Source organism: Oncorhynchus mykiss, chromosome 2, assembly GCF_013265735.2.
Source record: "Oncorhynchus mykiss isolate Arlee chromosome 2, USDA_OmykA_1.1, whole genome shotgun sequence".
Lineage (NCBI taxonomy): Eukaryota > Metazoa > Chordata > Actinopteri > Salmoniformes > Salmonidae > Oncorhynchus > Oncorhynchus mykiss.
In genome coordinates, this window is record NC_048566.1 from 29,576,886 (window position 1) to 29,601,999 (window position 25,114).

The 25,114-nt window shown below is 42.9% G+C and overlaps 1 protein-coding gene and 1 non-coding gene across 2 annotated transcripts; one reads left to right on the forward strand and one right to left on the reverse strand.

The window, feature by feature from the left end:
- Window positions 1-2,966: 2,966 nt before the first annotated feature.
- On the reverse strand, window positions 2,967-22,440 carry LOC110486243 (semaphorin-4A). Its single transcript, XM_021557692.2, has 15 exons — window positions 22,176-22,440; window positions 18,628-18,788; window positions 18,458-18,520; window positions 18,250-18,348; window positions 17,946-18,048; window positions 17,651-17,770; window positions 12,325-12,452; window positions 8,563-8,744; window positions 8,229-8,364; window positions 5,561-5,750; window positions 5,271-5,386; window positions 4,988-5,151; window positions 4,667-4,734; window positions 3,813-4,534; window positions 2,967-3,593 (listed from the first exon to the last, which is right to left on the reverse strand). The coding sequence occupies exons 1-14, from the start codon at window positions 22,273-22,275 to the stop codon at window positions 3,831-3,833; spliced, it is 2,334 nt and encodes a 777-aa protein (XP_021413367.2). The 5' UTR covers window positions 22,276-22,440; the 3' UTR covers window positions 2,967-3,593; window positions 3,813-3,830.
- Window positions 17,279-17,331, forward strand: LOC118944146. The gene has a single exon (XR_005039452.1). It is a non-coding gene; the product is annotated as a U7 small nuclear RNA (small nuclear RNA).
- Window positions 22,441-25,114: the final 2,674 nt, after the last annotated feature.

Genomic DNA, 25,114 nt, shown 5'->3' on the forward strand with positions numbered 1-25,114 from the left:
TGATTTAGGCCCCGAAGTGAACATAATTGTGCTCTCGCAAAATCCATTAAAAACGAGGGCTGAAGGGTTGCAAACTTCCCTTACTTGGCTAATCATTTGGACCGACGACAAATATGGCCGCGGAGATTCCCCAAAGGGCATAAGTGGATGACGGTGTGTCTTATGAGTTTGAAACGCAGCCCAGGCCAGGTAATTTACTAGAAAACCCACCTACATCCTCAAAGTTTTGTTAATTGTGTAAGTCTAAAGTCTAAATCGTATCCTTGGGACATCCCAACTCTGTCACCATTTCTTTGTTGTTGTTGATTTAACTAGGCAAGTCAGTTAAGAACAAATTCTTATTTACAATGACAGTCTACACCGGCCAAACCCGGACGACGTTGGGCCAATTGTGCGCCGCCCTATTGGACTCCCAATCACAGCCGGTTGTGATACAGCTTGGAATCAAACCAGGGTGTCTGTAGTGACGCCTCTGGGACTGAGATGCAGTGCCTTAGACTGCTGCGCCACTCGGGAGCCCCAACGGTTAAGATAAGGGTTAGTTAATTAAGAGTATGGTTTAGGGTAGGGACGTCCCAACTCCCAAGGATCCCGGATAAAAGTAAACAATTATTAACCTGTCAAAGGTGCATAAAGATGGAGGAATTCAGATATGTGTTACTGTAATTTAGTTATTCCAATATGTTTTCATTAATTAAATTCCCTTAATCTATTTTATGAGAATTTGTAAGATTCTTGTTTGCATAAAATAGACGGAGACCAGTCTTTTCAATAATAGGTAACAGAATTTATTCTCGGAGCGCGTTACCACGAGCAACAGTTTATATACAATAACATGACGTCATTTCATTGCTTCTAAAATGAATCTCCTCCTCTAGACTGGGACAAAGGGACACACAACACAACTGAATTAACTTGACTCCTCACCATTATCGATCACCACTTAGCTGACAGTTCTAATTAACAGAAAACCTAGGAATGCACTCACTGCCTTATCAAAAACACCCCAGAGCTCAGTTACGTCGGTTCAACCATAGGTTATCTACCTTATCTGTTTACTTAATCCACAAACCATTCCTTTCTTCCTAGTTGGAATGGTGTTCATTAACTTGAATTACTCCTTGTCCGTGTCACACAATCCCTTCTTATGAACTCATATTGTTAATCAGATATAATAAAACAGAGTATAAGTTTTAGTTAGTTTCATTTAAAATAAGACTATTGTTCAGTCATTTAATCATAATTTTCCTAACAATATGACATTGTTTTAGCACTACCAGAGAAGAAGAGGTGAAGCGAGATGGTTCACTCCATTCAACATCTGTCCACGTGGGAACCACAAACCGCTTGCCTTTCCGCCTTTGGAACGACTCGCATTGTTAGGCAGAGACAAGACGATCTCATCATTATTTACAGTATCTCTGGCACTACCCATGGGTCGTGTTCGAGAAAATCAAAACTGCAAAGTATCATTGGTAAATTGTATAGGACTGATCTACAAATAATGAGTTGTTATTTATGATGCAATGTGATTTGTAGATCAGTCAGTCACCCAAGTCACCCAAGTCATTTTTGATGCTCTCGAACATGGCCACAGAGTTGTTAACTACAGCACAAGACATCATTCAATCTACAGTTGAAGTTGGAAGTTTACATACACCATAGCCAGATACATTTAAACTCAGTTTTTTCACAATTCCTGACTTTGAATCCTAGTAAAAAATCCATGTCTTAGGTCAGTTAGGATCACCACTTTATTTTAAGAATGTGAAATGTCAGAATGAAAGTAGAGAGAGATTTATTTCAGCTTTTATTTATTTCATCACATTCCCAGTGGGTCAGAAGTTTACATACACTCAATTAGTATTTGGTAGCATTGCCTTTAAATTGTTTCGGGTAGCCTTCCACAAGCTTCCCACAATCATTTGGGTGAATGTTGGCCCATTCCTCCTGACAGAGCTGGTGTAACTGAGTCAGGTTTGTAGGCCTCCTTGCTCACACACACTTTTTCAGTTCTGCCCACACATTTTCTATAGGTTTGAGGTAAGGACCCTGTGATGGCCACTCCAATGCCTTGACTTTGTTGTCCTTAAGTATGCTTGAGGTCATTGTCCATTTGGGAGACCCATTTGCGACCAAGCTTTAACTTCCTGACTAATGTCTTGAGATGTTGCTTCAATATATCCACATCATTTTCCTACCTCAAGATGCCATCTATTTTGTGAAGTGCACCTGTCCCTCCTTCAGCAAAGCACCCCCACAACATGATGCTGCCACCCCCGTGCTTCACGGTTGGGATGGTGTTCTTCGGCTTGCAAGCCTCCCCCTTTTTCCTCCAAACATAACAATGTTGGAGCAGTGGCTTCTTCCTTGCTGAGCGGCCTTTCAGGTTATGTCAATATAGGACTCGTTTTACTGTGAATATAGATACTTTTGTACCCGTTTCCTCGAGCATCTTCACAAGGTCCTTTGCTGTTGTTCTGGGATTGATTTGCACTTCTCGCACCAAAGTACGTTCATCACTAGGAGACAGAACGTGTCTCCTTCCTGAGCGGTATGACGGCTGCGTGGTCCCATGGTGTTTATACTTGTGTCCTATTGTTTGTACAGATGAGCGTGGTACCTTCAGGCATTTGGAAATTGCTCCTAAGGATGAACCAGACTTGTGGTCTACAGTCTTTCCCCCCCCCCCCCCCCATGATGCCAAGCACAGAGACACTGAGTTTGAAGGTAGGCCTTGAAATACATCCACAGGTACACCTCCAATTGACTAAAATGATGGCATTTAGCCTATCAGATGCTTCTAAAGCCATGATGTAATTTTCTGGAATTGTCCAAGCTGGTTAGAGGCACAGTCAACTGAGTGTATGTAAACTTCTGACCCACTGGAATTGTGAATTATAAGTGTAATCTGTAAACAATTGTTGGAAAAATGACTGTGTCATGCACAAAGTAGATGTCCTAACCGACTTGCCAAAACTATAGTTTGTTAACAAGAAATTTGTGGAGTGGTTGAAAAACGAGTTTTAATGACTCCAACCTAAGTGTATGTAAACTTCCGACTTCAACTGTACTTTTTCAAATTACCGCCTATGAGCTAGAATTGGAATCTTTAACTGTGCTAATGCAGATTTTTTTTAAAAGCAGTGATGGAGAGCTGAGAAATGAGGCATTTTTGGTAAGTACTTGGGGGCAGCATTCTTTATGCATGTCCACTATTATTTGGTGACAGCCAAGGGATGTGAAAGATTCAGAAATGTAATTTCTTCTTTTTATTATAGTAGGCGTAGTAAAAGAGAATGAACATTCCTACAGAAATAAAGACACTTGTTTTGTAGCCTATAGAAAAAGATGTCAGCTGAGGAAATGTAGGATTACAAAAATTGTATTCATTTGAAATGAATAGAAACGTGCATTATCTGTCTGTTTAAGTTGAAGACAAATAGGCTCCACGTGTAAATAAACCTACCCTTCACCCCCCCTCCCAAACACACTTTTTAATTTACTTATTTATAAATCTTCAACAAGCTTAAATCCACCTGATGTTATGTCATCAAATGCCTGTTGAAAAAAATTGACTCTCGATGAAGATATTTTTTTAAATTTTTTTTTAATTTTACCTTTATTTAACCAGGCAAGTCAGTTAAGAACAAATTCTTATTTTCAATGACGGCCTGGGAACAGTGGGTTAACTGCCTGTTCAGGGGCAGAACGACAGATTTGTACCTTGTCAGCTCGGGGGTTTTGAACTCACAACCTTCCGGTTACTAGTCCAACGCTCTAACCACTAGGCTACCCTGCCACCCCAGATAGATATCTTCTGAGTCCATTCATTCTGCCTTCTTTATAGAGGGAGGTGAGACTTCCAGGGGGTCATTCTCTTCCTTGTATCCCCCCTCTGCAGTGTCCGATGGGCCCAATTTATATCTGCCCTGCAGGTGGCACCCATAGAGCCCTCCTAGCACTAGCACACAAACACACACAGCCAGGAGAAATGATACTGCCACCAATTCACTATGGTAATTCTTGGCTGTTAAGGGTTCATTGTGGTCTTCTGGTTTCTCACTGCTGGAAAGGGGGTCTGGGGTCATATCCTCTGGCTTCTCAGTACTGGAATTGGTGTTTGGAGTCTTGTCGGTTGTGGTTACGTCTGTGGTGATGACTGGATCCTCCCCAAAGTTAATGTGGTCTAGCTGGTCAGTGTCGCTTGGAATCTCCATCATAGTGGTCATCTGGTCTTTAGTCTCTGTGGTGGTGATCCGAAATTGAACGGCTGGAGTATCAATGGCCTGAGGAGAGAAACTCACAGTGTAGATAGCTGCTGTCTCCTCATAACCCCTCTCAACAGAGATGCAGTGGTAGATTCCGAAGGTGTCAGGTGTGGCCATGAAGACCAGATTCTCATCTCCAGAGTGAAAGAAGAGGTGGTGGGGCAGAGCGCTAGCTTTGGCGGACTTCCAACTCAGGGTTGCCAGATTGGAGGATCTGGAACACTTCAACCTCACTACTTCATTTAGCTGTGCGTGCACCTCCACTGGGGATAGAATGTGAGCACAGACAAATTAGTGAGTTATACATAATATAGAGCACTCAATGCTTAAATGTTTTTTTACTGGTTTTATTACTTTATAATCCCAATACACTTGTGTCTAATTGTAGTGATCACCTAGCAGAGGTTTAGCTGTGAGGGAACCTTGACACTCCATCACGTTGCCATGCTCCACATCCTGCCGTCTGACAGCAACAACACATACAAATGCAAAGATTGAGTGAGAGATGGAAAGGTAGGAGAGAGAGAGGAATGTCCATTAATATTGGTGCCCTGACTGTTCTCTTCATTGCACAAACGCATGCATGAGTGCTAGGCTGGGATGTCATCGATTTTACAATTTTTTATAAAAAAATAAAATAATGAATGGAAATGCCACGGGGAACCATCAGTATGTGGAGGCCAGTGATTAATCTAAAGATCTAAATATGTACTCACGCATTGGCTGGAATGGCAGACACACTGGCACAGTGTCCTCTGGCAGGGTCCCAGCCACAGAGGGGGTCTCGTGCCAAAACACACTGGGCACAGCTCTTATAGGACGAGCACTGGGATACAGGCACCTGGGTCACCCCTTCAGAGGTCCCCACATAAAGCACACCCTGCGATAGGAGGAACAGGCATCAAAAGGCTTTAGTGGATGAAAGGCCACAGACAGTATACAGAGAGATGCCATTTGAAAACATGTATTGACAAAAGTTAAGATTGAACAAATGTGTACCTTGGAGGTGGAGAGAAGTATGTTTTTCACCAGCTGTGGTTGTCTGAACACTTGGATCTCCTCTATGATGTGGGTATCCTTGTTCAACAGCACAGCTTTGTGGAGAAACCCAGACTCTGACCAAGAGAAGAGTGAAAGACAAAAGTTGCAAACAAAATAAAATGTGCTGGGACAAAATTATCTGCCATCAAATTTGGGATGGGAGTTGTATCACCACATGAGCAATCGGACAGAAGTTTACAGACCAAGAATAAAGAGCAATGTCCAGATTGAAAATAACTATGACACACCACTAAGCAGGAAGAGTATGGTGTAGTCCTGTCCATTGGCTGCTTTTGTCCGTAGTGCAGCAATCCGACTGTAGCGCTGGTCAGGCGAGTTGAGAACTGGTGCATTGCCTATCGGACGCACACTTCCACTGGCTAGGAAACTTTCCTTGACTGCCATTAGAGTGGTGTCTGAGGCATTGGCCAACCCACACTGTCAACAAAAAGGCCATAAACTCAGTCATTACAATTGCCATGAGGGGAACAAAGGGGTTAAAGAGGATTTGGTCATTAGGCTAATTGCACAAGTCCATAAATTAACAACTACAGTGGGGAGAACAAGTATTTGATAACCTGCAAAATCGGTAGTGATTCCTACTTAAAGCATGTAGAGGTCTGTAATTTTTATCATAGGTACACTTCAACTGTGAGAGACGGAATCTAAAACAAAAATCCAGAAAATCACATTGTATGATTTTTAAGTAATTAATTTGCATTTTATTGCATGACATAAGTATTTGATACATCAGAAAAGCAGAACTTAATATTTGGTACAGAAACCTTTGTTTACAATTACAGAGATCATACGTTTCCTGTAGTTCTTGACCAGGTTTGCACACACTGCAGAAGGGATTTTGGCCCACTCCTCCATACAGACCTTCTCCAGATCCTTCGGGTTTCGGGGCTGTCGCTGGGCAATACAGACTTTCAGCTCCCTCCAAAGATTTTCTATTGGGTTCAGGTCTGGAGACTGGCTAGGCCACTCCAGGACCTTGAGATGCTTCTACGGAAACACTCCTTAGTTGCCCTGGCTGTGTGTTTCGGGTCGTTGTCATGCTGGAAGACCCAGCCACGACCCATCTTCAATGCTCTTACTGAGGGAAGGAGGATGTTGGCCAAGATCTCGCGATACATGGCCCCATCCATCCTCCCCTCAATACGGTGCAGTCGTCCTGTCCCCTTTGCAGAAAAGCATCCCCAAAGAATGATGTTTCCACCTCCATGCTTCACGGTTGGGATGGTGTTCTTGGGGTTATACTCATCCTCCTTCTTCCTCCAAACACAGCGAGTGAAGTTTAGACCAAAAAGCTCTATTTTTGTCTCATCAGACCACATGTGGTCGGCATAGTGTGTTACTAATGGTTTTCTTTGAGACAAATCTTTGAGACTGTGGTCCCAGCTCTCTTCAGGTCATTGACCAGGTCCTGCCGTGTAGTTCTGGGCTGATCCCTCACCTTCCTCATGATCATTGATGCCCCACGAGGTGAGATCTTGCATGGAGCCCCAGACCGAGGATGATTGACCGTCATCTGGAACTTCTTCCATTTTCTAATAATTGCGCCAACAGTTGTTGCCTTCTCACCAAGCTGCTTTTTTGAACATATTTTTTTTTACCTTTATTTAACTAGGCAAGTCAGTTAAGAACAAATTCTTATTTTCAATGACGGCCTAGGAACAGTGGGTTAACTGCCTGTTCAGGGGCAGAACAACAGATTTGTTCCTTGTCAGCTCGGGGGTTTGAACTTGCAACCTTCCGGTTACTAGTTCAACGCTCTAACCACGACGCTACCCTGCCTATTGTCCTGTAGCCCATCCCAGCCTTGTGCAGGTCTACAATTTTATCCCTGATGTCCTTACACAGCTCTCTGGTCTTGGCCATTGTGGAGAGGTTGGAGTCTGTTTGATTGAGTGTGTGGACAGGTGTCTTTTATACAGGTAACGAGTTCAAACAGGTGCAGTTAATACAGGTAATGAGTGGAGAACAGGAGGGATTCTTAAAAAAACGAACAGGTCTGTGAGAGGCGGAATTCTTACTGGTTGGTAGGTGATCAAATACTTATGTCATGCAATAAAATGCCAATTAATAACTTAAAAATCATACAAGGTGATTTTCTGGATTTTTGTTTTAGATTCCGTCTCTCACAGTTGAAGTGTACCTATGATTAAAATTACAGACCTCTACATGCTTTGTAAGTAGGAAAACCTGCAAAATCGGCAGTGTATCAAATACTTGTTCTCCCCACTGTATATAAACCTATTATAGCCACTGCAAAAAAATAGGTAAACCATGAGAATGGATCCTTATAAAGGATATTGTTCTCAACCCTGCCCATATACCGTAATCTACCCTGAGAATACAAACATTAAGAACACCTGCTCTTTCCATGACATAGACTGACCAGGTGAAAGCTATGATCCCTTATTGATGTCACTTGTTAAATCCACTTCAATCAGTGTAGATGAAGGGGAGGAGAAAGGTTAAAGAAGGATTTTAAAGCCTTGAGACAATTGTAATATGTATGGTGTATGTGTGCCATTCAGAGGGTGAATGGGCAAAACAAAGGATTTAAATGCCTTTGAACGGGGCATGGTAGTAGGTGCCAGGCGCACCGGTTTGTGTCAAGAACTGCAACGCTGCTGGGTTTTTCACGCTCAACATTTTCCCATGTTTATCAATGTTCCACCACTCAAAGGACATCCAGCCAACTTGACCCAACTTTGGAAAGCACTGGGGCAAAGACACTTTTTGAAACATTGTTGAGTCCTTGCCGCAACGAATTGAGGCTGTTCTGAGGGCAAAAGCGGACGGGGGGGGGGGGGGGGGGGGGTGCAAATCAATATTAGGAAGGTGTTCTTAATGTTTGGTAAACTCAGTGTATACTTCTACAGTATAGGATTGGCCCATCCACACCTTGCCCAGGTTGCTAGTCTTGTACATGCGAGGACTCCATTGGTGGTTTTGGAATATCTTGTAATTCCCAGCAAACACATCTTTGATGTCCCCAAGCCGAAAGGCACACACAGCAGACTGCCCTGAAGCCACTGACCTGGGAGTGGAAGGGGAGAGAAGAGATATAGACAGAGGGTAGGAGGCCAGCAGGAAAGAGAGATGTGAAAGAGGGGGCAGAACCATATAGTTTTTTCTATTTTGTGAGAAAGTTAACCCAAATATTGGCACAATTGTTTGGTTATGTCATTAGACCTCCAGACATCTCATCTTACATGTGCAGGAATAAAATGCTCACCATTGGGATGTGAAGATACCATAGAAAATAATATCTTGTGTGGAGTAGCCCTCTGATGGAGCGAGGGTGAACACATCCTGGATGATATTGAAAGGCAGCTCTTTGGGAGGCCGACAGAGAAGTTCGGCTTTAGCAAAGGAAGTCCAGCGTTTCTGCAGGATGCGCTCTCCCCCAATGTCATCCTGACGCACCCACGGACAACATATTTGTTTAGTAATAATCATGACATGGTTCACTTTTTGGGGCACTCTGTTTTGAGAGTGTTCTGAATACACCTCTGGCCTTTTACAGTGCCTTCAGAAAATATCCACACCCCTGGACTTTTTCCACATTTGGTTGTGTTACTGCCTGAATTTACTGCCACAATACCCCATAATATCAATGGAATTACAGTGAGCTCCAAAAGTATTGGGACATTGACATTTGTTGTTGTTTTGGCTCCGTACTCCAGCACTTTGGATTTTAAATTATTCAATGACTATGAGGTTAAAGTGCAGACTGTTAGATTTAATTTGAGGGTATTTTCACGTCAACCGTTTAGAAATTACAGCACGTAATTACCTAGTCTTCCCGTTTTAGGGGACCAAAGGTATTGGGACAAATTCACTTGTGTATTAAAGTAGTCAGAAATTTAGTATTTGGTCCCAAATTCATAGCACACAATGATTACATCAAACTTGTGACTTTACAAACTTGTTGGATGCATTGGCTGTTTTTTTCTGTTATGTTTAAGATTATTTTGTGCCCAATGGAAATGGTAAATAATGTATTGTGCCATTTGAGTCACTTTTATTGTACAGTACATTAGAATATAATGTTTCTAAACACTTCTACATTAATGTGGATGCTAGCATGATTACAGATAGCCCTGAATGAATAGTGTATAATGATTAGTGAGAAAGTTAGATGTGCAAATGTCATAACCCCAAGACATGCTAACTTCTCTATTTGTTGTCTTAAGGGGGAAGATGTTACAGCCTTTGGTTTTTCCATTCATGTTTTGAGGTTGGACTTTAGCTCGTCAGCACATAGGGCGTACTGATTGCTGTCATCTCGTTAGTCAGTATGTTTTACACCTGTGCTGGCTTGTCCATTTTGTTAGTCGGAAGGTGTTTCAACTGAGCTGGCCCATGTGCTATTTAAGAGTGGCTGGCCCAGTACTCCAGTTGTCTTGAAAGATGTGGAGGGTTAACACCTTTCGTTGCGTTAGGATGTTTTGGCGGGTATGATATTTGTGCATCTGTAACTCTCACTCATCATTATTCATGATTCTGTACCCCACACATACAATTATCTGTTAGGTCCCTCAGTCAAGCACTGATTTTCAAACACAGATTCTACCACAAAGACCAGGGAGGTTTTCCAATGCCTCACAAAGAAGGGTACCTATTTGTACAGTTGAAGTTTACATACACCCTCCTGCAGCAAAGCACCCCCACAACATGATGTTGCCACCCCCGTGCTTCACGGTTGGAATGGTGTTCTTCGGCTTACAAGCATCCCCTTTTTCCTCCAAACAATGGACATTATGGCCAAACAGTTCTATTTTTGTTTCATTAGACCAGAGGACATTTCTCCAAAAAGTACGATCTTTGTCCCCATGTGCAGTTGCAAACCGTAGTCTGGCTTTTTTATGGCGGTTTTGTAGCAGTGGCTTCTTCCTTGCTGAGCGGACTTTCAGGTTATATCGATGTAGATACTTTTGTACCTGTTTCCTCCAGCATCTTCACAAGGTCCTTTGCTGTTGTTCTGGGATTTATTTTCACTTTTCGCACCAAAGTACGTTAATCTCTAGGAGACAGAACGCGTCTCCTTCCTGAGCGGTATGATGGCTGCATGGTCCCATGGTGTTTATACTTGCGTACTATTGTTTGTAAAGATGAACGTGGTACCTTCAGGCTGTTGGAAATTTCTCCCTAGGATGAACCAGACTTGTGGAGGTCTACAATTTGTTTTCTGAGGTCTTGGCTGATTTCTTTTGATTTTCCGATTATGTCAACCAAAAAGGCACTGAGTTTGAATGTTGGCCTTGAAATGCATCCACAGGTACACCTCCAATTGACTCAAATTATGTCAATTAGCCTATCAGAAGCTTCTAGAGCCATGACATCATTTTCTGGAATTTTCCAAGCTGTTTAAAGGCACAGTCAACTTAGTGTATGTAAACTTCTGACCCACTGGAATTGTGAATTATAAGTGAAATAATCTGTCTGTAAACAATTGTTGGAAAAATTACTTACCGATTTGCCCAAACTATAGTTTGTTTACAATACATTTGTGGAGTGGTTGAAAAACGAGTTTTAATGACTCCAACCTAAGTGTATGTAAACTTCCGCCTTCAACTGTAGATGGGTAAAAAAATAAAACAAGCAGGCATTGAATAACCCTTTGAACATGGTGAAGTTATTAATTACACTTTGGATGGTGTATCAATACACACAGTCACTACAAAGCTACATGCATCCTTCCTATCTCAGTTGTCGGAGAGGAAGGAAACCACTCAGGAATTTCACCATAAGGCCAATGGTGACTGAGTTTCATGGCTGTGATAGGAGAAAACTGAGGATGGATCAACAACATTGTAGTTACTCCAATACTAACCTAAATGACAGATTGAAAAGAAGGAAGCCTGTACAGAATACAAATATTCCAAAACATGCATCCTGTTTGGATTAAAGCACTAATGTAAAACTGCAAAAAATGTGGCAAAGAAATTAGCTTTATGTCTTGAATACAATAAGAGTTAGGTTTGGGACAAACACAACACATCACTGAGTACCACTCTTCATATTTTCAAGCATGGTGGTGGCTGCATCATGTTATGGGTATGATTGTCATTGGCAAGAATTAGGGAGTTCTTTTGTTGGATAAAAATAAATAGAATAGAGCTAAGCACAGGCAACATCCTAGAGGAAAACCTGGTTCAGTCTGCTTTCCAACTCTGGGAGACAAATTCCCCTTGCAGCAGGACAATAACATAAAACAGAAGGCCAAATATACACTGGCGTTGCTTGCCAAGACGACATTGAATGTTCCCGAGTGGCCTAGTTACAGTTTTGACTTAAAATGACCGTCTAGCAATGATCAACAACAAACTTGACAGAGTTTGAAGAATTAAAAAAATAATAATGTGCAAATGTTGAAAAATCCAGGTGTGCAAAGCTCTTAGAGACTTACCCAGAAAGATTCACAGCTGTAATCACTGCCAAAGGGGATTCTAACATGTATTGACTCGGGTGTGAATACTTACGTAAATTAGATATTTCTGTATTTTATTTTCAATACATTTGGAAAAATGTCTAAAAACATGTTTTCACTTTGTTATTATGGAGTATTGTGGGTAGATTGGTGAGAAGATGTCATTTAAACCCATTTTGAATTCAGGCTGTAACACAACAAAATGTGGACTAAGTCAAGGTGTATGAATACTTTCTGAAGGCACTGTAAATACTCTCCTGTCAGTAATGACAGAGGAAGCAGTCACATTTCTGCCTTGTGAAAAAGAGAAGTTGCATCTCGAGGGTTCTCATATCCTTCTGAGTAAATCTGTGCATAGGAGAATGGGGAGGGACACTGGCCTACCATTCTACCAGGCTTAGGGGGCAATTCCTACTCAATTCAGGTAAATAATTTAATTTCAATTAATTAATTTGAGAAGTTAGCATGTTATATTCAATGAGGATTTCTTTTCCAATTCATTAAATGGATTAATGTTAATTTTTCCTATATTAAATGGAATCGAAGCCCCATCCTGTTACTTACCTTGCAGACCTGGGCTACCCGCGCTACTTTGAACTCATCCAGGAAGCTGTACTCATTTCCAATTTCACTGAAGAAGAAGTACACCTTCCCCTCGCTGGTGTCAGATGCGGAACTGACGAAAGTGGGCTCTGAAATAAAGGAAATTACACAAACATCTCAGACAATTACACAAACATCTATTCAAGCACAGACGGGTAATACACAACATGGTATGTGGACACCCCTTCGAATGAGTGGATTTGGCTATTTCAGCCACACCGGTTGCTGACAGGTGTGTAAAATCGAGCACACAGCCATGCAATCTCCATAGACAAACATTGGCAGTAGAATGGCCCATACTGAAGAGCGCAGTGACTTTCAAAGTGGCACTGTCATAGGATGCTAACAAGTCAGTTTGTCAAATTTCTGCCCTGCTAGGCCTGCCCCGGTCAGTGCTGTTATTGTGAAGTGGACACGTTTAGGAGCAACAACGGCTCAGCCACAAAGTAGGTAGGCCACACAAGCTCACAGAATGGGAGTGCTGAAGCACGTTGCGCGTACAAATCGTCTGCAACACTCACCACCAAGTTCCAAACTGCCTATGGAAGCAACATCAGCAAAATAGCTGTTTGTTGGGAGCTTCATGAAATGGGTTTCAATGGCCCATTAGCCGCAATACCAAGCATTGGCTGGCGTGGTATATATCTTGCCGCCATTGGACTGGAGCAGTGGAAACGCATTCGCTGGAGTGATGAATGAATGTAAAGTTTGATGGATGAGGAATAATGGACTGGGGCTGTTTTTCATGGCTTGGGCTAGGCCCCTTAGTTCCAATGAAAGAAAATCTTAACGCTACGGCATACAATGACCTTCTAGACATTTCTGTGCTTCCAACTTTGTGGCAACAGTTGGGGGAAGGCCCTTTTTTTGTTTCAGCATGATAATTCCCACGTGCGCAATTTTTTTTTTTCAAGATAGGTGTGGAAGAACTTGGCTGCCCTGCACAGAGCCCTGACCTCATCTCCTTCGAACACCTTTGGGATGAATTGGAACGCTGACTGCAAACCAGGCCTAATTGTCCAATATCAGTGTCCGACCTCACTAATGCTCGTGGCTGAATGGAAGCAAGTCCCTGCAGCGCTGTTCCAACATCTAGTGGAAAGCCTTCCCAGAAGCGTGGAGGCTGTTCTAGCAGCTAAGGGGGGACCACCTCCATATTAATGCCAATGATTTTGTAATGAGATGTTCAAAGAGCAGGTCTTCACTTACTTTTGGATATTGAGTGTAACTATTTTCTTGCCAATTCAACAGTTGCAAAATCAGTGAATGTAGAAGAGTTCAAATAACAATCAAAGTTTGACATGTTGATATATTTAGTGATTCTTAATACACAATAAAATGTGAACAATTGGTTTTGTTGTGTGCAGAATAGGGAGAACAACAGGGTATCGAGCACAGAGCCCTGGGGGACACCAGTTGCTTATGTTCTGTTTCTTGAACTGAAGCTAACACAAAGGTGTATGTTGAATTTGTATAGAGCTCGCCAGCTTGTAAAAATTGGAAATAAGTTACCTCTGGTATGTTTGGCCATTCCTATGGGGGAAATTAATGGGGAAAGAATGGGGTTTTGGGATAAATTTATAAATTAGGTCTGAGGTTAACACACTCTTAGGAGATCTTATAAATTTTGTTCTTTGAGATATCAGTCAGTTAACATGACCTTTTATGAATTATGAAGACTGTGCTTGTTTTGAATACATAACTGATTCAAAATTCACAATCTTCATCAGCTAATGTAATTTTTTTATCTCATAGAACAAAACATGTAAGATCTCCTAAGCCTGTGTTTAACCCCATGAACAAATAATACAGTACTTACTTTAGAAATCTATAGTAAACTATAGTATCCCACGATTGTGTAGTGTTTACTATAGAATGTTGTAGTATACTGTCAAATACTATAGTAAATACTACAGTAGTATCCGGAAAAACACTACACTTTAACTATAGTAAATACTACAGTATTCATTTAGCATATCTCCATTCCCTTCCCCCATATCCTCTTTTGTGGTCTAAGGCACTGCATCGCAGTGCTAGCTGTGCCACTAGAGATTCTGGGTTTGAGTCCAGGCTCTGTCGCAGCCGGCCGCGAGCAGGAGACCCAGCGTCATCCGGGTTAGCGACTCCTGTGGCGGGCCGTGCGCAGTGCACGCTGACACGGTCACCAGGTGCACGGTGTTTCCTCCGACACATTGGTGCGGCTGGCTTCCGGGTTAAGTTGGCATTGTGTAAAGAATCAGTGCGGCTTGGTTGGGTTGTGTTTTGGAGGACGCATGGCTCTCGACATTCGCCTCTCCCGAGTCCGTACGCGATGAGACAAGACTAACTACCAATTGGATACCACGAAAATGGGGTGGGTAAAAAAATATCTCTATATATATATATAGAATAGACTATAAACTCAGAAAAAAAGAATCATCCCTTTTTCAGGAACTTGTCTTTCAAAGGTAATTCGTAAAAATTCAAATAACTTCACAGATCTTCATTATAAAGGGTTTAAACACTGTTTCCCATGCTTGTTCAATGAACCATAAACAATTAATGAACATGCACCTGTGGAACGGTCGTTAAGACCCCGCCCTGTGCAACTGGGTACTGGACTTCCTGACGGGCCGCCCCCAGGTGGTGAGGGTAGGTAACAACATCTCCACCCCGCTGATCCTAAACACTGGGGCCCCACAAGGGTGCGTTCTGAGCCCTCTCCTGTACTCCCTGTTCACCCACGACTGCGTGGCCACGCACGCCTCCAACTCAATCATCAAGTTTGCGGACGACACAACAGTGGTAGGCTTGATTACCAACAACGACGAGACGGCCTACAGGGAGAAGGTGAGGGCCCTTGGAGTGTGGTGTCAGGAAAATAACCTCACACTCAACGTCAACAAAACTAAGGAGATGATTGTGGACTTCAGGAAACAGCAGAGGGAACACCCCCCTATCCACATCGATGGAACAGTAGTGGAGAGGGTAGAAGGTTTTAAGTTCCTCGGCGTACACATCACAGACAAACTGAATTGTTCCACCCACACAGACAGCATCGTGAAGAAGGCGCAGCAGCGCCTCTTCAACCTCAGGAGGCTGAAGAAATTTGGCTTGTCACCAAAAGCACTCACAAACTTCTACAGATGCACAATCGAGAGCATCCTGTCGGGCTGTATCACCGCCTGGTACGGCAACTGCTCCGCCCACAACCGTAAGGCTCTCCAGAGGGTAGTGAGGTCTGCACAACGCATCACCGGGGGCAAACTACCTGCCCTCCAGGACACCTACACCACCCGATGTCACAGGAAGGCCATAAAGATCATCAAGGACAACAACCACCCGAGCCACTGCCTGTTCACCCCGCTATCATCCAGAAGGCGAGGTCAGTACAGGTGCATCAAAGCTGGGACCGAGAGACTGAAAAGCAGCTTCTATCTCAAGGCCATCAGACTGTTAAACAGCCACCACTAACATTGAGTGGCTGCTGCCAACACACTGACTCAACTCCAGCCACTTTAATAATGGGAATTGATGTAAAATATATCACTAGCCACTTTAAACAATGCTACTTAATATAATGTTTACATACCCTACATTATTTATCTCATATGTATACGTATATACTGTACTCTATATCATCTACTGCATCTTTATGTAATACATGTATCACTAGCCACTTTAAACTATGCCACTTTGTTTACATACTCATCTCATATGTATATACTGTACTCGATACCATCTACTGCATCTTGCCTATGCCGCTCTGTACCATCACTCATTCATATATCTTTATGTACATATTCTTTATCCCTTTACACTTGTGTGTATAAGGTAGTAGTTTTGGAATTGTTAGCTAGATTACTCGTTGGTTATTACTGCATTGTCGGAACTAGAAGCACAAGCATTTCGCTACACTCGCACTAACATCTGCTAACCATGTGTATGTGACAAATAAAATTGGATTTGATTTGATTTGATAACAGCTTACAGACAGTAGGCAATTAAGGTCACAGTTATGAAAACTTAGGACACTAAAGAGGCCTTTCTACTGACTCTGAAAAACACCAAAAGAAAGATGCCCAGGGTCCCTGCTCATCTGCATGTGGCATGCTGCAAGGAGGCATGAAGACTACAGATCTAGCCAGGGCAATAAATTGTAACGTCTGTACTGTGATACGCCTAAGACAGCACTACAGGGAGTCAGGACGGACAGCTGATCGTCCTCGCAGTGGCAGACCACGTGTAACAACACCTGCACAGGATTGGCACATCCTAACATCACACCTGCGGTACAGGTACAAGATGACAACAACAACTGCCTGAGTTACACCAGGAACTCATCATCCCTCCATCAGTGCTCAGACTGTCCTCAATAGGCTGAGAGAGGCTGGACTGAGGGCTTGTAGGCCTGTTGTAAGGCAGGTCCTCACCAGACATCACCGGCAACAACGTCGCCTATGGGCACAAACCCACCGTCGCTGGACCAGACAGGACTGGCAAAAAGTGCTCTTCACTGACGAGTCGCGGTTTTGTCTCACCAGGGGTGATGGTCGGATTCGCGTTTATCATCGAAGGCTTTTATACACAGAGGCCTGTACTCTGGAGTGGGATTGATTTGGAGGTGGAGGGTCCATCATGGTCTGGGGTGGTGTGTCACAACATCATTGGACTGAGCTTGTTGTCATTGAAGGCAATCTCAACGCTGTGCATTACAGGGAAGACATCCTCCTCCCTCATGTGGTACCCTTCCTGCAGGCTCATCCTAACATGACTCTCCAGCATGACAATGCCACCAGCCATACTGCTCGTTCTGTGCGTGATTTCCTGCAAGACAGGAATGTCAGTGTTCTGCCATGGCCAGCGAAGAGCCCGGATCTCAATCCCATTGAACTATCTGATTAGACCACAGTCCTACCTACCAACAGGTTATGGAAAATGTGCTCTTTTAGTATTTCTCCAGTAGGTTTCCTCAAGGAGAAAGCCCGCACTACTATGTCAAAGATAAAACAAAACACAGTAATGTCTGCAAAAACACTACAGTAAATTCTATAGTATACTACATTCTGCAAAAACAGTATAGTAAATACAACAGTATACTACAATCTGCAAAAACACTACATTAATCACTATAGTATATACTACAGTTTTATTTTTTAATGTGGGATATCACAGACCTTATCTTCAGCGTTTATCCAAAAATCCCCCATTCATTTTCCCATAGGCTTTGGCCAACGAGCAAAGGCGGAGTAAGTGCCAAAAAAAACATGTTATTACTATTGCGCTCTATTTGTTGAAGACCACTCACCATTCAAGGTCACTGAAGTATCCTGGCTAACATCTGGGCGACCATCTTTACTGAGATGGCGGGAGACCATTGGTGTCTTACCCAGGAAGTCATTTGTCGTGGCTGTGAAAAGCTCACCATCTATATATATAGAGAAACATGTTCAAAATTGAGGTATCCGAGTGACGAGAACAAAATACAAAGTAGAGCATTTATTCGGAAGTGTTGGTGTCTTCTTGGCAATTATCATGTGGCATCGTCACCAAGGCAGTCCACTAATTCAGCTACAATTGGCTCTCCACATCATCAATCTCACCAACAGAGATGGCTGTGTTTCTTTGATATGGGTTGAACGGGCAGCAACCTTTTCCGTTATTGTACTTCCTGGGGACTTTGGCCATGGTGAGAGTGTCTGTGTCCTGAGAGAAGGAGAGAGAAAGGAACAGACACATTGAGAGGGGGGAGGAATTATAGGACCATAAGTGGGGAAAAAGAGAGAGGGGTCATTAAAAGTGTGTTATAGGTTTCATTATCATATAAATACTCTGTCTATCCAAATATGACGTAAAGGAGAAGAACAGAAGGCTTTAGGAGAGGCTAGGAGATCTGCAGTGTCTTACCATATAGGTATCATGAGGGTTGTACGCAAATGTTCCACAGGCATACAGGTGGGTGGCATTGATGGGTTGCAGCACTCGCACAAAGTTGGGACAGTCCGTCTGAGGAAAATAAGTACATAGGCAGATATCAAAGAGGTGAGAGTGGTTCTCATTGGTTTCTTGTGAAGGCAAGTGTGTGCATTTAAGTGCATGATGGCTCAATGAATACCGTTTCTTTCTTGCCCTTAGTGGTACACTCGTGTAGAACATCTGGAGGGGGCTTCCATTCCATCTATAGGAGAAACAGACAGAGAGAATATTTGTAGACTGTAGGAACCTTTTTATAAACGTATCTCTGATGAAATAAGACAGCTCCCTCTTCCTCTCGAATGTGCCTACCTTAGTCTTCATGGTTATGACATCAGGCTGGCTGACATCTAATGAGAGCACAGCATCTTGTGCCCCTACAAACAGAGTGGAGCCGTCGTCACTTAGCAACAGTGTGGTGGTGTTTTTAATGTCTGGTTGGCTGAATAAGGGAAGAGGTCTCTCTGGGCTTTCTGAAAGGAAAGGCAAAAATAAAAATGGTATGATTATGATGTATGTTTGTGTGGACCGCCAGCTAACACCGGACCATGGGTATTGATACATCCCCCCCCCTAAAAAGTTATAATGGGGTTCCATAATGTAGCAGCTAGTGCTCACTTTTAGACTGTGAGAGTTGGCTCATATTCTCATCTCTTTTTACCACAACTGTTGTAAAACGGCATACGTACTGTGTATATATAGGTATCCAAACAAAAACTCAGACTATGTGGTCTCACTTTTGAACATGTAGCATTGTGCACAGTTTAATTTTAGATTTTGAGTGGCTTGGCCTTTGAATCTATCATCTTGACATCTGATTGTGGTCATTGACTTTCTTGTAAAACTGTATGCAAGCAAATGAGTCACAAAGAGCAAAAAAAGTGTAGAAATACTGTACTGTAGCTGACGACTGTGTGATCATGCTCTCCGTAGCCGACGTGAGTAAGACCTTTAAACAGGTCAACATACACAAGGCTGCGGGGCCAGGCGGATTACCAGGACGTGTGCTGACCAACCGGAAGGTGTCTTCACTGACATTTTCAACATGTCCCTGATTGAGTTTGTAACACGAACATGTTTCAAGCAGATCACCATAGTCCCTGTGCCCAAGAACACAAAGGCAACCTGCCTAAATGACTACAGGCCCGTAGCACTCACGTCCGTAGCCATGAAGTGCTTTGAAAGGTTGGTAATGGCTCACATCAACACCATTATCCCAGAAACCCTAGACCCACTCCAATTTGCATACCGCCCAAACAGATCCACAGATGATGCAATCTCTATTGCACTCCACACTGCCCTTGGACAAAAGGAACACTTATGTGAGAATGCTATTCATTGACTACAGCTCAGCGTTCAACACCATAGTACCCTCAAAGCTCATCACTAAGCTAAGGATCCTGGGACACCTCCCTCTGATACTGGACTTCCTGATGGGCCGCCCCCAGGTGGTGAGGGTAGGTAGCAACACATCTGCCACGCTGATCCTCAACACTGGAGCTCCACAGGGGGGCGTGCTCAGTACCCTCCTGTACTCCCTGTTCACCCACGACTGCATGGCCAGGCACAACTCCAACACCATCATTAAGTTTGCAGACGACACAACAGTGGTAGGCCTGATCACAGACAACGACGAGACAGCCTGTAGGGAGGAGGTCAGAGACCTGGCCGTGTGGTACCAGAATAACAACCTATCCCTCAACGTAACCAAGACTAAGGAGATGATTGTGGACTACAGGAAAAGGAGGACCGAGCACGCTCCCATTCTCATCGACGGGGCTGTAGTGGAGCAGGTTGAGTTCCTCGGTGTCCACATCAACAACAAACTAGAATGGTCCAAACACACCAAGACAGTCGTGAAGAGGGCACGACAAAGCCTATTCCCCCTCAGGAAACGAAAAAGATTTGGCATGGGTCCTGAGATCCTCAAAAGGTTCTACAGCTGCAACATCGAGAGCGTTGCATCACTGCATCACTGGTTGCATCACTGCCTGGTACGGCAATTGCTCTGCCTCTGAGCGCAAGGCACTACAGAGGGTAGTGCGTACAGCCCAATACATCACTGTGGCTAAGCTGCCTGCCATCCAGGCCCTCTACACCAGGCGGTGTCAGAAGAAGGCTGTAAAAATTGTCAAAGACACCAGCCACCCCAGTCATAGGCTGTTCTCTCTACTACCGCATGGCAAGCAGTACCAGAGTGCCAAGTCTAGGACAAAAATGCTTCTCCACAGTTTTTACCCCCAAGCAATAAGACTCCTGAACATCTAATCAAATGGCTACCTGGACTATTTGCATTGTGTGCACCCCCCCAACCCCTCTTTTTACGCTGCTGCTACTCTCTGTTTATCATATATACATAGTCACTTTAACTATACATTCATGTACATACTACCTCAATTGGCCCGACCAACCAGTGCTCCCGCACATTGGCTAACCGGGCTATCTGCATTGTGTCCCACCACCCACCCTTTTTACGCTACTGCTAATCTCTGTTCATCATATATGCATAGTCACTTTAACCATCCCTACATGTACATACTACCTCAACCAGCCTGACTAACCGGTGTCTGTATGTAGCCTCGCTACTTCTATAGCCTCGCTACTGTATATAGCCTGTCTATTTACTGTTGTTTTATTTCTTTACTTACCTGTTGTTCACCTAACACCTTTTTTGCACTATTGGTTAGAGCCTGTAAGTAAGCATTTCACTGTAAGGTCTGCACCTGTTGTATTCGGCACACGTGACAAATAAACTTTGATTTGATTTGGAGAAATAGGGGATATAATTGACCATTGTTTTGATTGGGTAACAGCTTGAGGGGAAAAGTAAATGAAGTATGAAAAAATACTATATTGGATACCCCATGTAGCATAAACCAACTACAACTGTCACCTGACCTAAACATGTATTATCAGGCAGTCTGTGCTTATAGTGTATTTAAGTGTGTCTGTCCATACAGTCTGTCTGTGGCCTTGGTCAGTAGTTCCCAAACTGTGGGGTGCAGGCGGTGCGTGGGGGTCCAGCTTTCAACTTACTCTTGAAAGTTGTAATAGTAGAATGCACAAAGTGACATTTTGAAATTGGGTAGTGCATAATCCGTTTTCTTCGTCATGTCTGTCATTGCAGACCTTAGAGCTATTTATAACTTGTCAGAAATGTCCAGGTCAACTAGCCCATGTCAGCTAAAGTGTTTTAGCTAGGTTTTTTTGCCCAGAGATTCTGTGTGAATGTTTGCATCACTCAAATGTCACATGAATACACATTAGACATGGCAAAATCTATAGAATTGCAAGAAAATTAGCTTTAAAACTGCAACATTTTCTCTTCACCCCATGACAAAAGGGTTAAAATTGCAGGAAATAAGCTTTAAACCTGCTAAATATTCTCTCCGCCAACAAAAGAGGTGTGTGTCATGAACAGTGTGTGTCAAGAACAGTGCTTGTGCCCATAGAAATAGACGTGGCGAAAGCGAGTACAGGGCGGGGGCGAGGGGTGTTCCCCAATGCTGGAAGGGGGGCCTGAGTGAAAAGGTAATGGGCCTTCGTGTCTATTGTGCCATCGTGTTTCATGCCACTGTGGTTTCTTAAAATGTAGAGGAAGAGGCACAAACGGAAATTTTAAGTGACATGCATACAGCCACAAGCTATGCGTAGTCGGAACATGTCTCAGCAGTTCAACATCAGGAAGTGTTTTTTCATATTATATCCTGACAAATTATATATTTACATGAAATAAACTTGAAATAATATCTGTCTTTCCTGAATGCTGCATCTTTGCAAGATTCACACACAGATGCAAATACATAAAAACCCAGTAAATGGACATGAAAAAACAATAATGAATCAAATGTTCTACTAACCAAGGGGGAAGGAGATCCGTGGAGGTTCCAACCCTAGTGAAGGGGTCAGGAGAAGCCCCAGTAGAGCAGAGAGACTCCAGGCCAGGCTCCCATATGCCATGATGGGGGTGCTCCTCTCAACAGGACCGGCTGGAATACCTGGATGGAGATTGAGGCGGAGGATGTGGAAGGATCTGTTGTTGAAGAGGACTTCCTCATGTGAGCACAGTGCGTGTTAAATGTGTGCGAGTCTGGCTGTGCTGAGAGCTTTGTTACACACTTGTGAAAAAGGTGTTGCAATGCTGTGGCCTGCATCGTCTGACTTCCTCTCGTCATCACCATAACACGAAAAGAGTGCCTTTTGTGCCCCTTTGATATTTTAAGTAGAAATTGTGCACCAATATTGAATTTTAAAAGACTGTTACAATGAATAAAGTGCCCTGTTAATATTGACAATATGTAGAATTCAATAAATCAGATTTTTAATATGAAAAGTCTTGCAACCTCCACTTAACTCCAACATTTCTCCAAGTTATCACCATCATCGTAAAGCCATAGTTATTTTGTTGCTTTGACAGTCATTTCTGAACATTATTATTCATTTCCTGTGATTAGTGATTCATTTACCTCTGTCCCTCATTTTAAGGTTGACCCTGTTACATGAAACTAACTCTCAATGGAATATGGTAACACTATTCTGTTTTAAATATTTTTTTCAAAAGAAACTTTGAACATTTAACCTAGTCGATTTCCGTAGCCCTGTGGAAATCAAATTAGCATAATATCCCATAGGGTTCAACTGCGACTTCATCTCTCAGAGCAGTCATCCCTCAGGGTCTATGCTGCTACCTACTGATATGTAATCTCTCAGTGCAGTGCACCTCACAGGAAAAGTAGGGGTGTCAAAAGGAGTGGGCGTTCCGAGTCTTACATGCTGACCACACCGGCAGGAGCGTTGCAAAATAAATCATTCAAACTGCCCACGTGCTTGGTTCTACTTTTGACACACTGCAAGTCCCACCTCTCCCATCTCCTCATTGGTTTTTGGGAGCATATACCCACGTGAATGAAAGAAGAACTGAGGTCCACACTTCAGTCCAGTTGGTGGTGGTAATGCACCTTATATGTCGGTTGGCAACCAACTTTAACACAAAGAAGAAGTCTGAAGGAGGATATATTACTAGAAACTAACTAGGTTTCCCCTTTTATCTGTGGATTAATTGTCGGAGTAGAGAACAGATGATTTGTGTGACTCAAAATAGGTCAAAATTCTACAAAGATCCAGAAAAAAGGACCTTGTGCATTTCAGGTAAAATTTCAACCTAATGTTTATATCCCAGGACAGGTTAGCTAGCAACAGCAAGCTAGCTAGCTAAATGTCCATGAATGTTTAATGTGTTTCGACCTGTCCACAAATGAATAGTTGGTTCAGAGTTCTATTGATATTTCAACCTGCTTGTCCTGATTGCGTCAGGTGTGGATGAACAAAATCAACATTCGTGCGATTGCCCAGTCTAGTCAGCATGTTAACACTAGAAGTGCTGAAATTCCACAACTACTAGAACCACCATGACTTGATATTTAAATTATTATTATTATTATTATTTAAAAAATTCAATAATAAATAATACATTGTAAAATGAATGCAGTTTTTATTTTAAGGTAGCTAACGTTAGCTAGCATTTACAAAAAAGTTAAAAGTTACATACATGGCTACTGGTAGGTAACATTCAAAGACACAGTGAAGACTTTTTTTTTTGCATAACAGAAATTCCTTACTGTCATCTCAGCAGACCTTGACTAACGTTCGATAACCCAAATTACATCTTGAGAGGCACCTTTCGAAACCCCCACAAATTTCCTGAGAGATGCACTGCACTGAGAGATGACATACCAGTAAGTGGAAGTATGCTGTAGAGACCCTGAGGGATGACTGCTCTGAGAGATGATGTTGCAGCTGGACCACTCTCTTAAAATCTGTCAATTTCAGCTAGAGAACAGTTTTTTTCTGTTGCTTTGGATGTGTCTCAATCCACCGCAACTGCCGTTCGCACTTCCGCAACTGCGGTGAAAGGTGACAGGTGAAAGGTGACAGGGCTAGAGCAGTGTTTGTCATGCCATGAAACATCGGTCTTCACACAAAATCGTCTGTAGTGTCCGAATTGTTTGGCCTACTACGACCCCTCTATGGAAAGATGAGATTCTCACGGTGGTGTTCTCCGCTTTGCTCTACGACCCCCACAGGCATCTTGGGACTCGTCTGAAGTCAGTACAGCTGATCTGCCACCATCTTTCTGTAGCGTTCAAACAGTTTGGGCTACATACCAATATAACCCCTATGTGGAACGGTGTGAGTCTCACGGACACATTTTGCTCCAGGACGCCCATAGGCCTCACAAGACTCATCTGAAAGTTTCCCGGTACGAGTTCAAAAATTAATAGAAGTACAGTATATACAGTGCATTTGGAAAGTATTCAGACCCCTTGACTTTTTCCACATTTTATGTTACAGCCTTATTCTAAAATGTATTAAATATGTTTTTCCTCATCAATCTACACACAATACCCCATATACTGTTTTTTAGAAATTGTAGCTAATTGATTCTAAACAAAAAACAGATAGCTTATTTAAATAAGTATTCAGATCCTTTGCTTTGAGACTCTAAATTTCACTAAGGTGCATCCTGTTTCCATTGACTATCCTTGATGTTTCTACAACCTGATTAGAGTCCTCCGTTGTAAAAAGCTATCGATTGAACATCATTTGGAAAGGCACACACCTGTCTATATAAGGTTCCACAGTTGACAGTGCATGTCAGAGCAAAAACCAACCCATGAGGTCGAAGGAATTGTCCATAGAGCTCCGAGACAGGATTTTGTGGAGGCACAGATCTGGGGAAGAGTACCAAAACATTTCTGCAGCATTGAAAGGTCCCCAAGAACACAGTAGCCTCCATCAT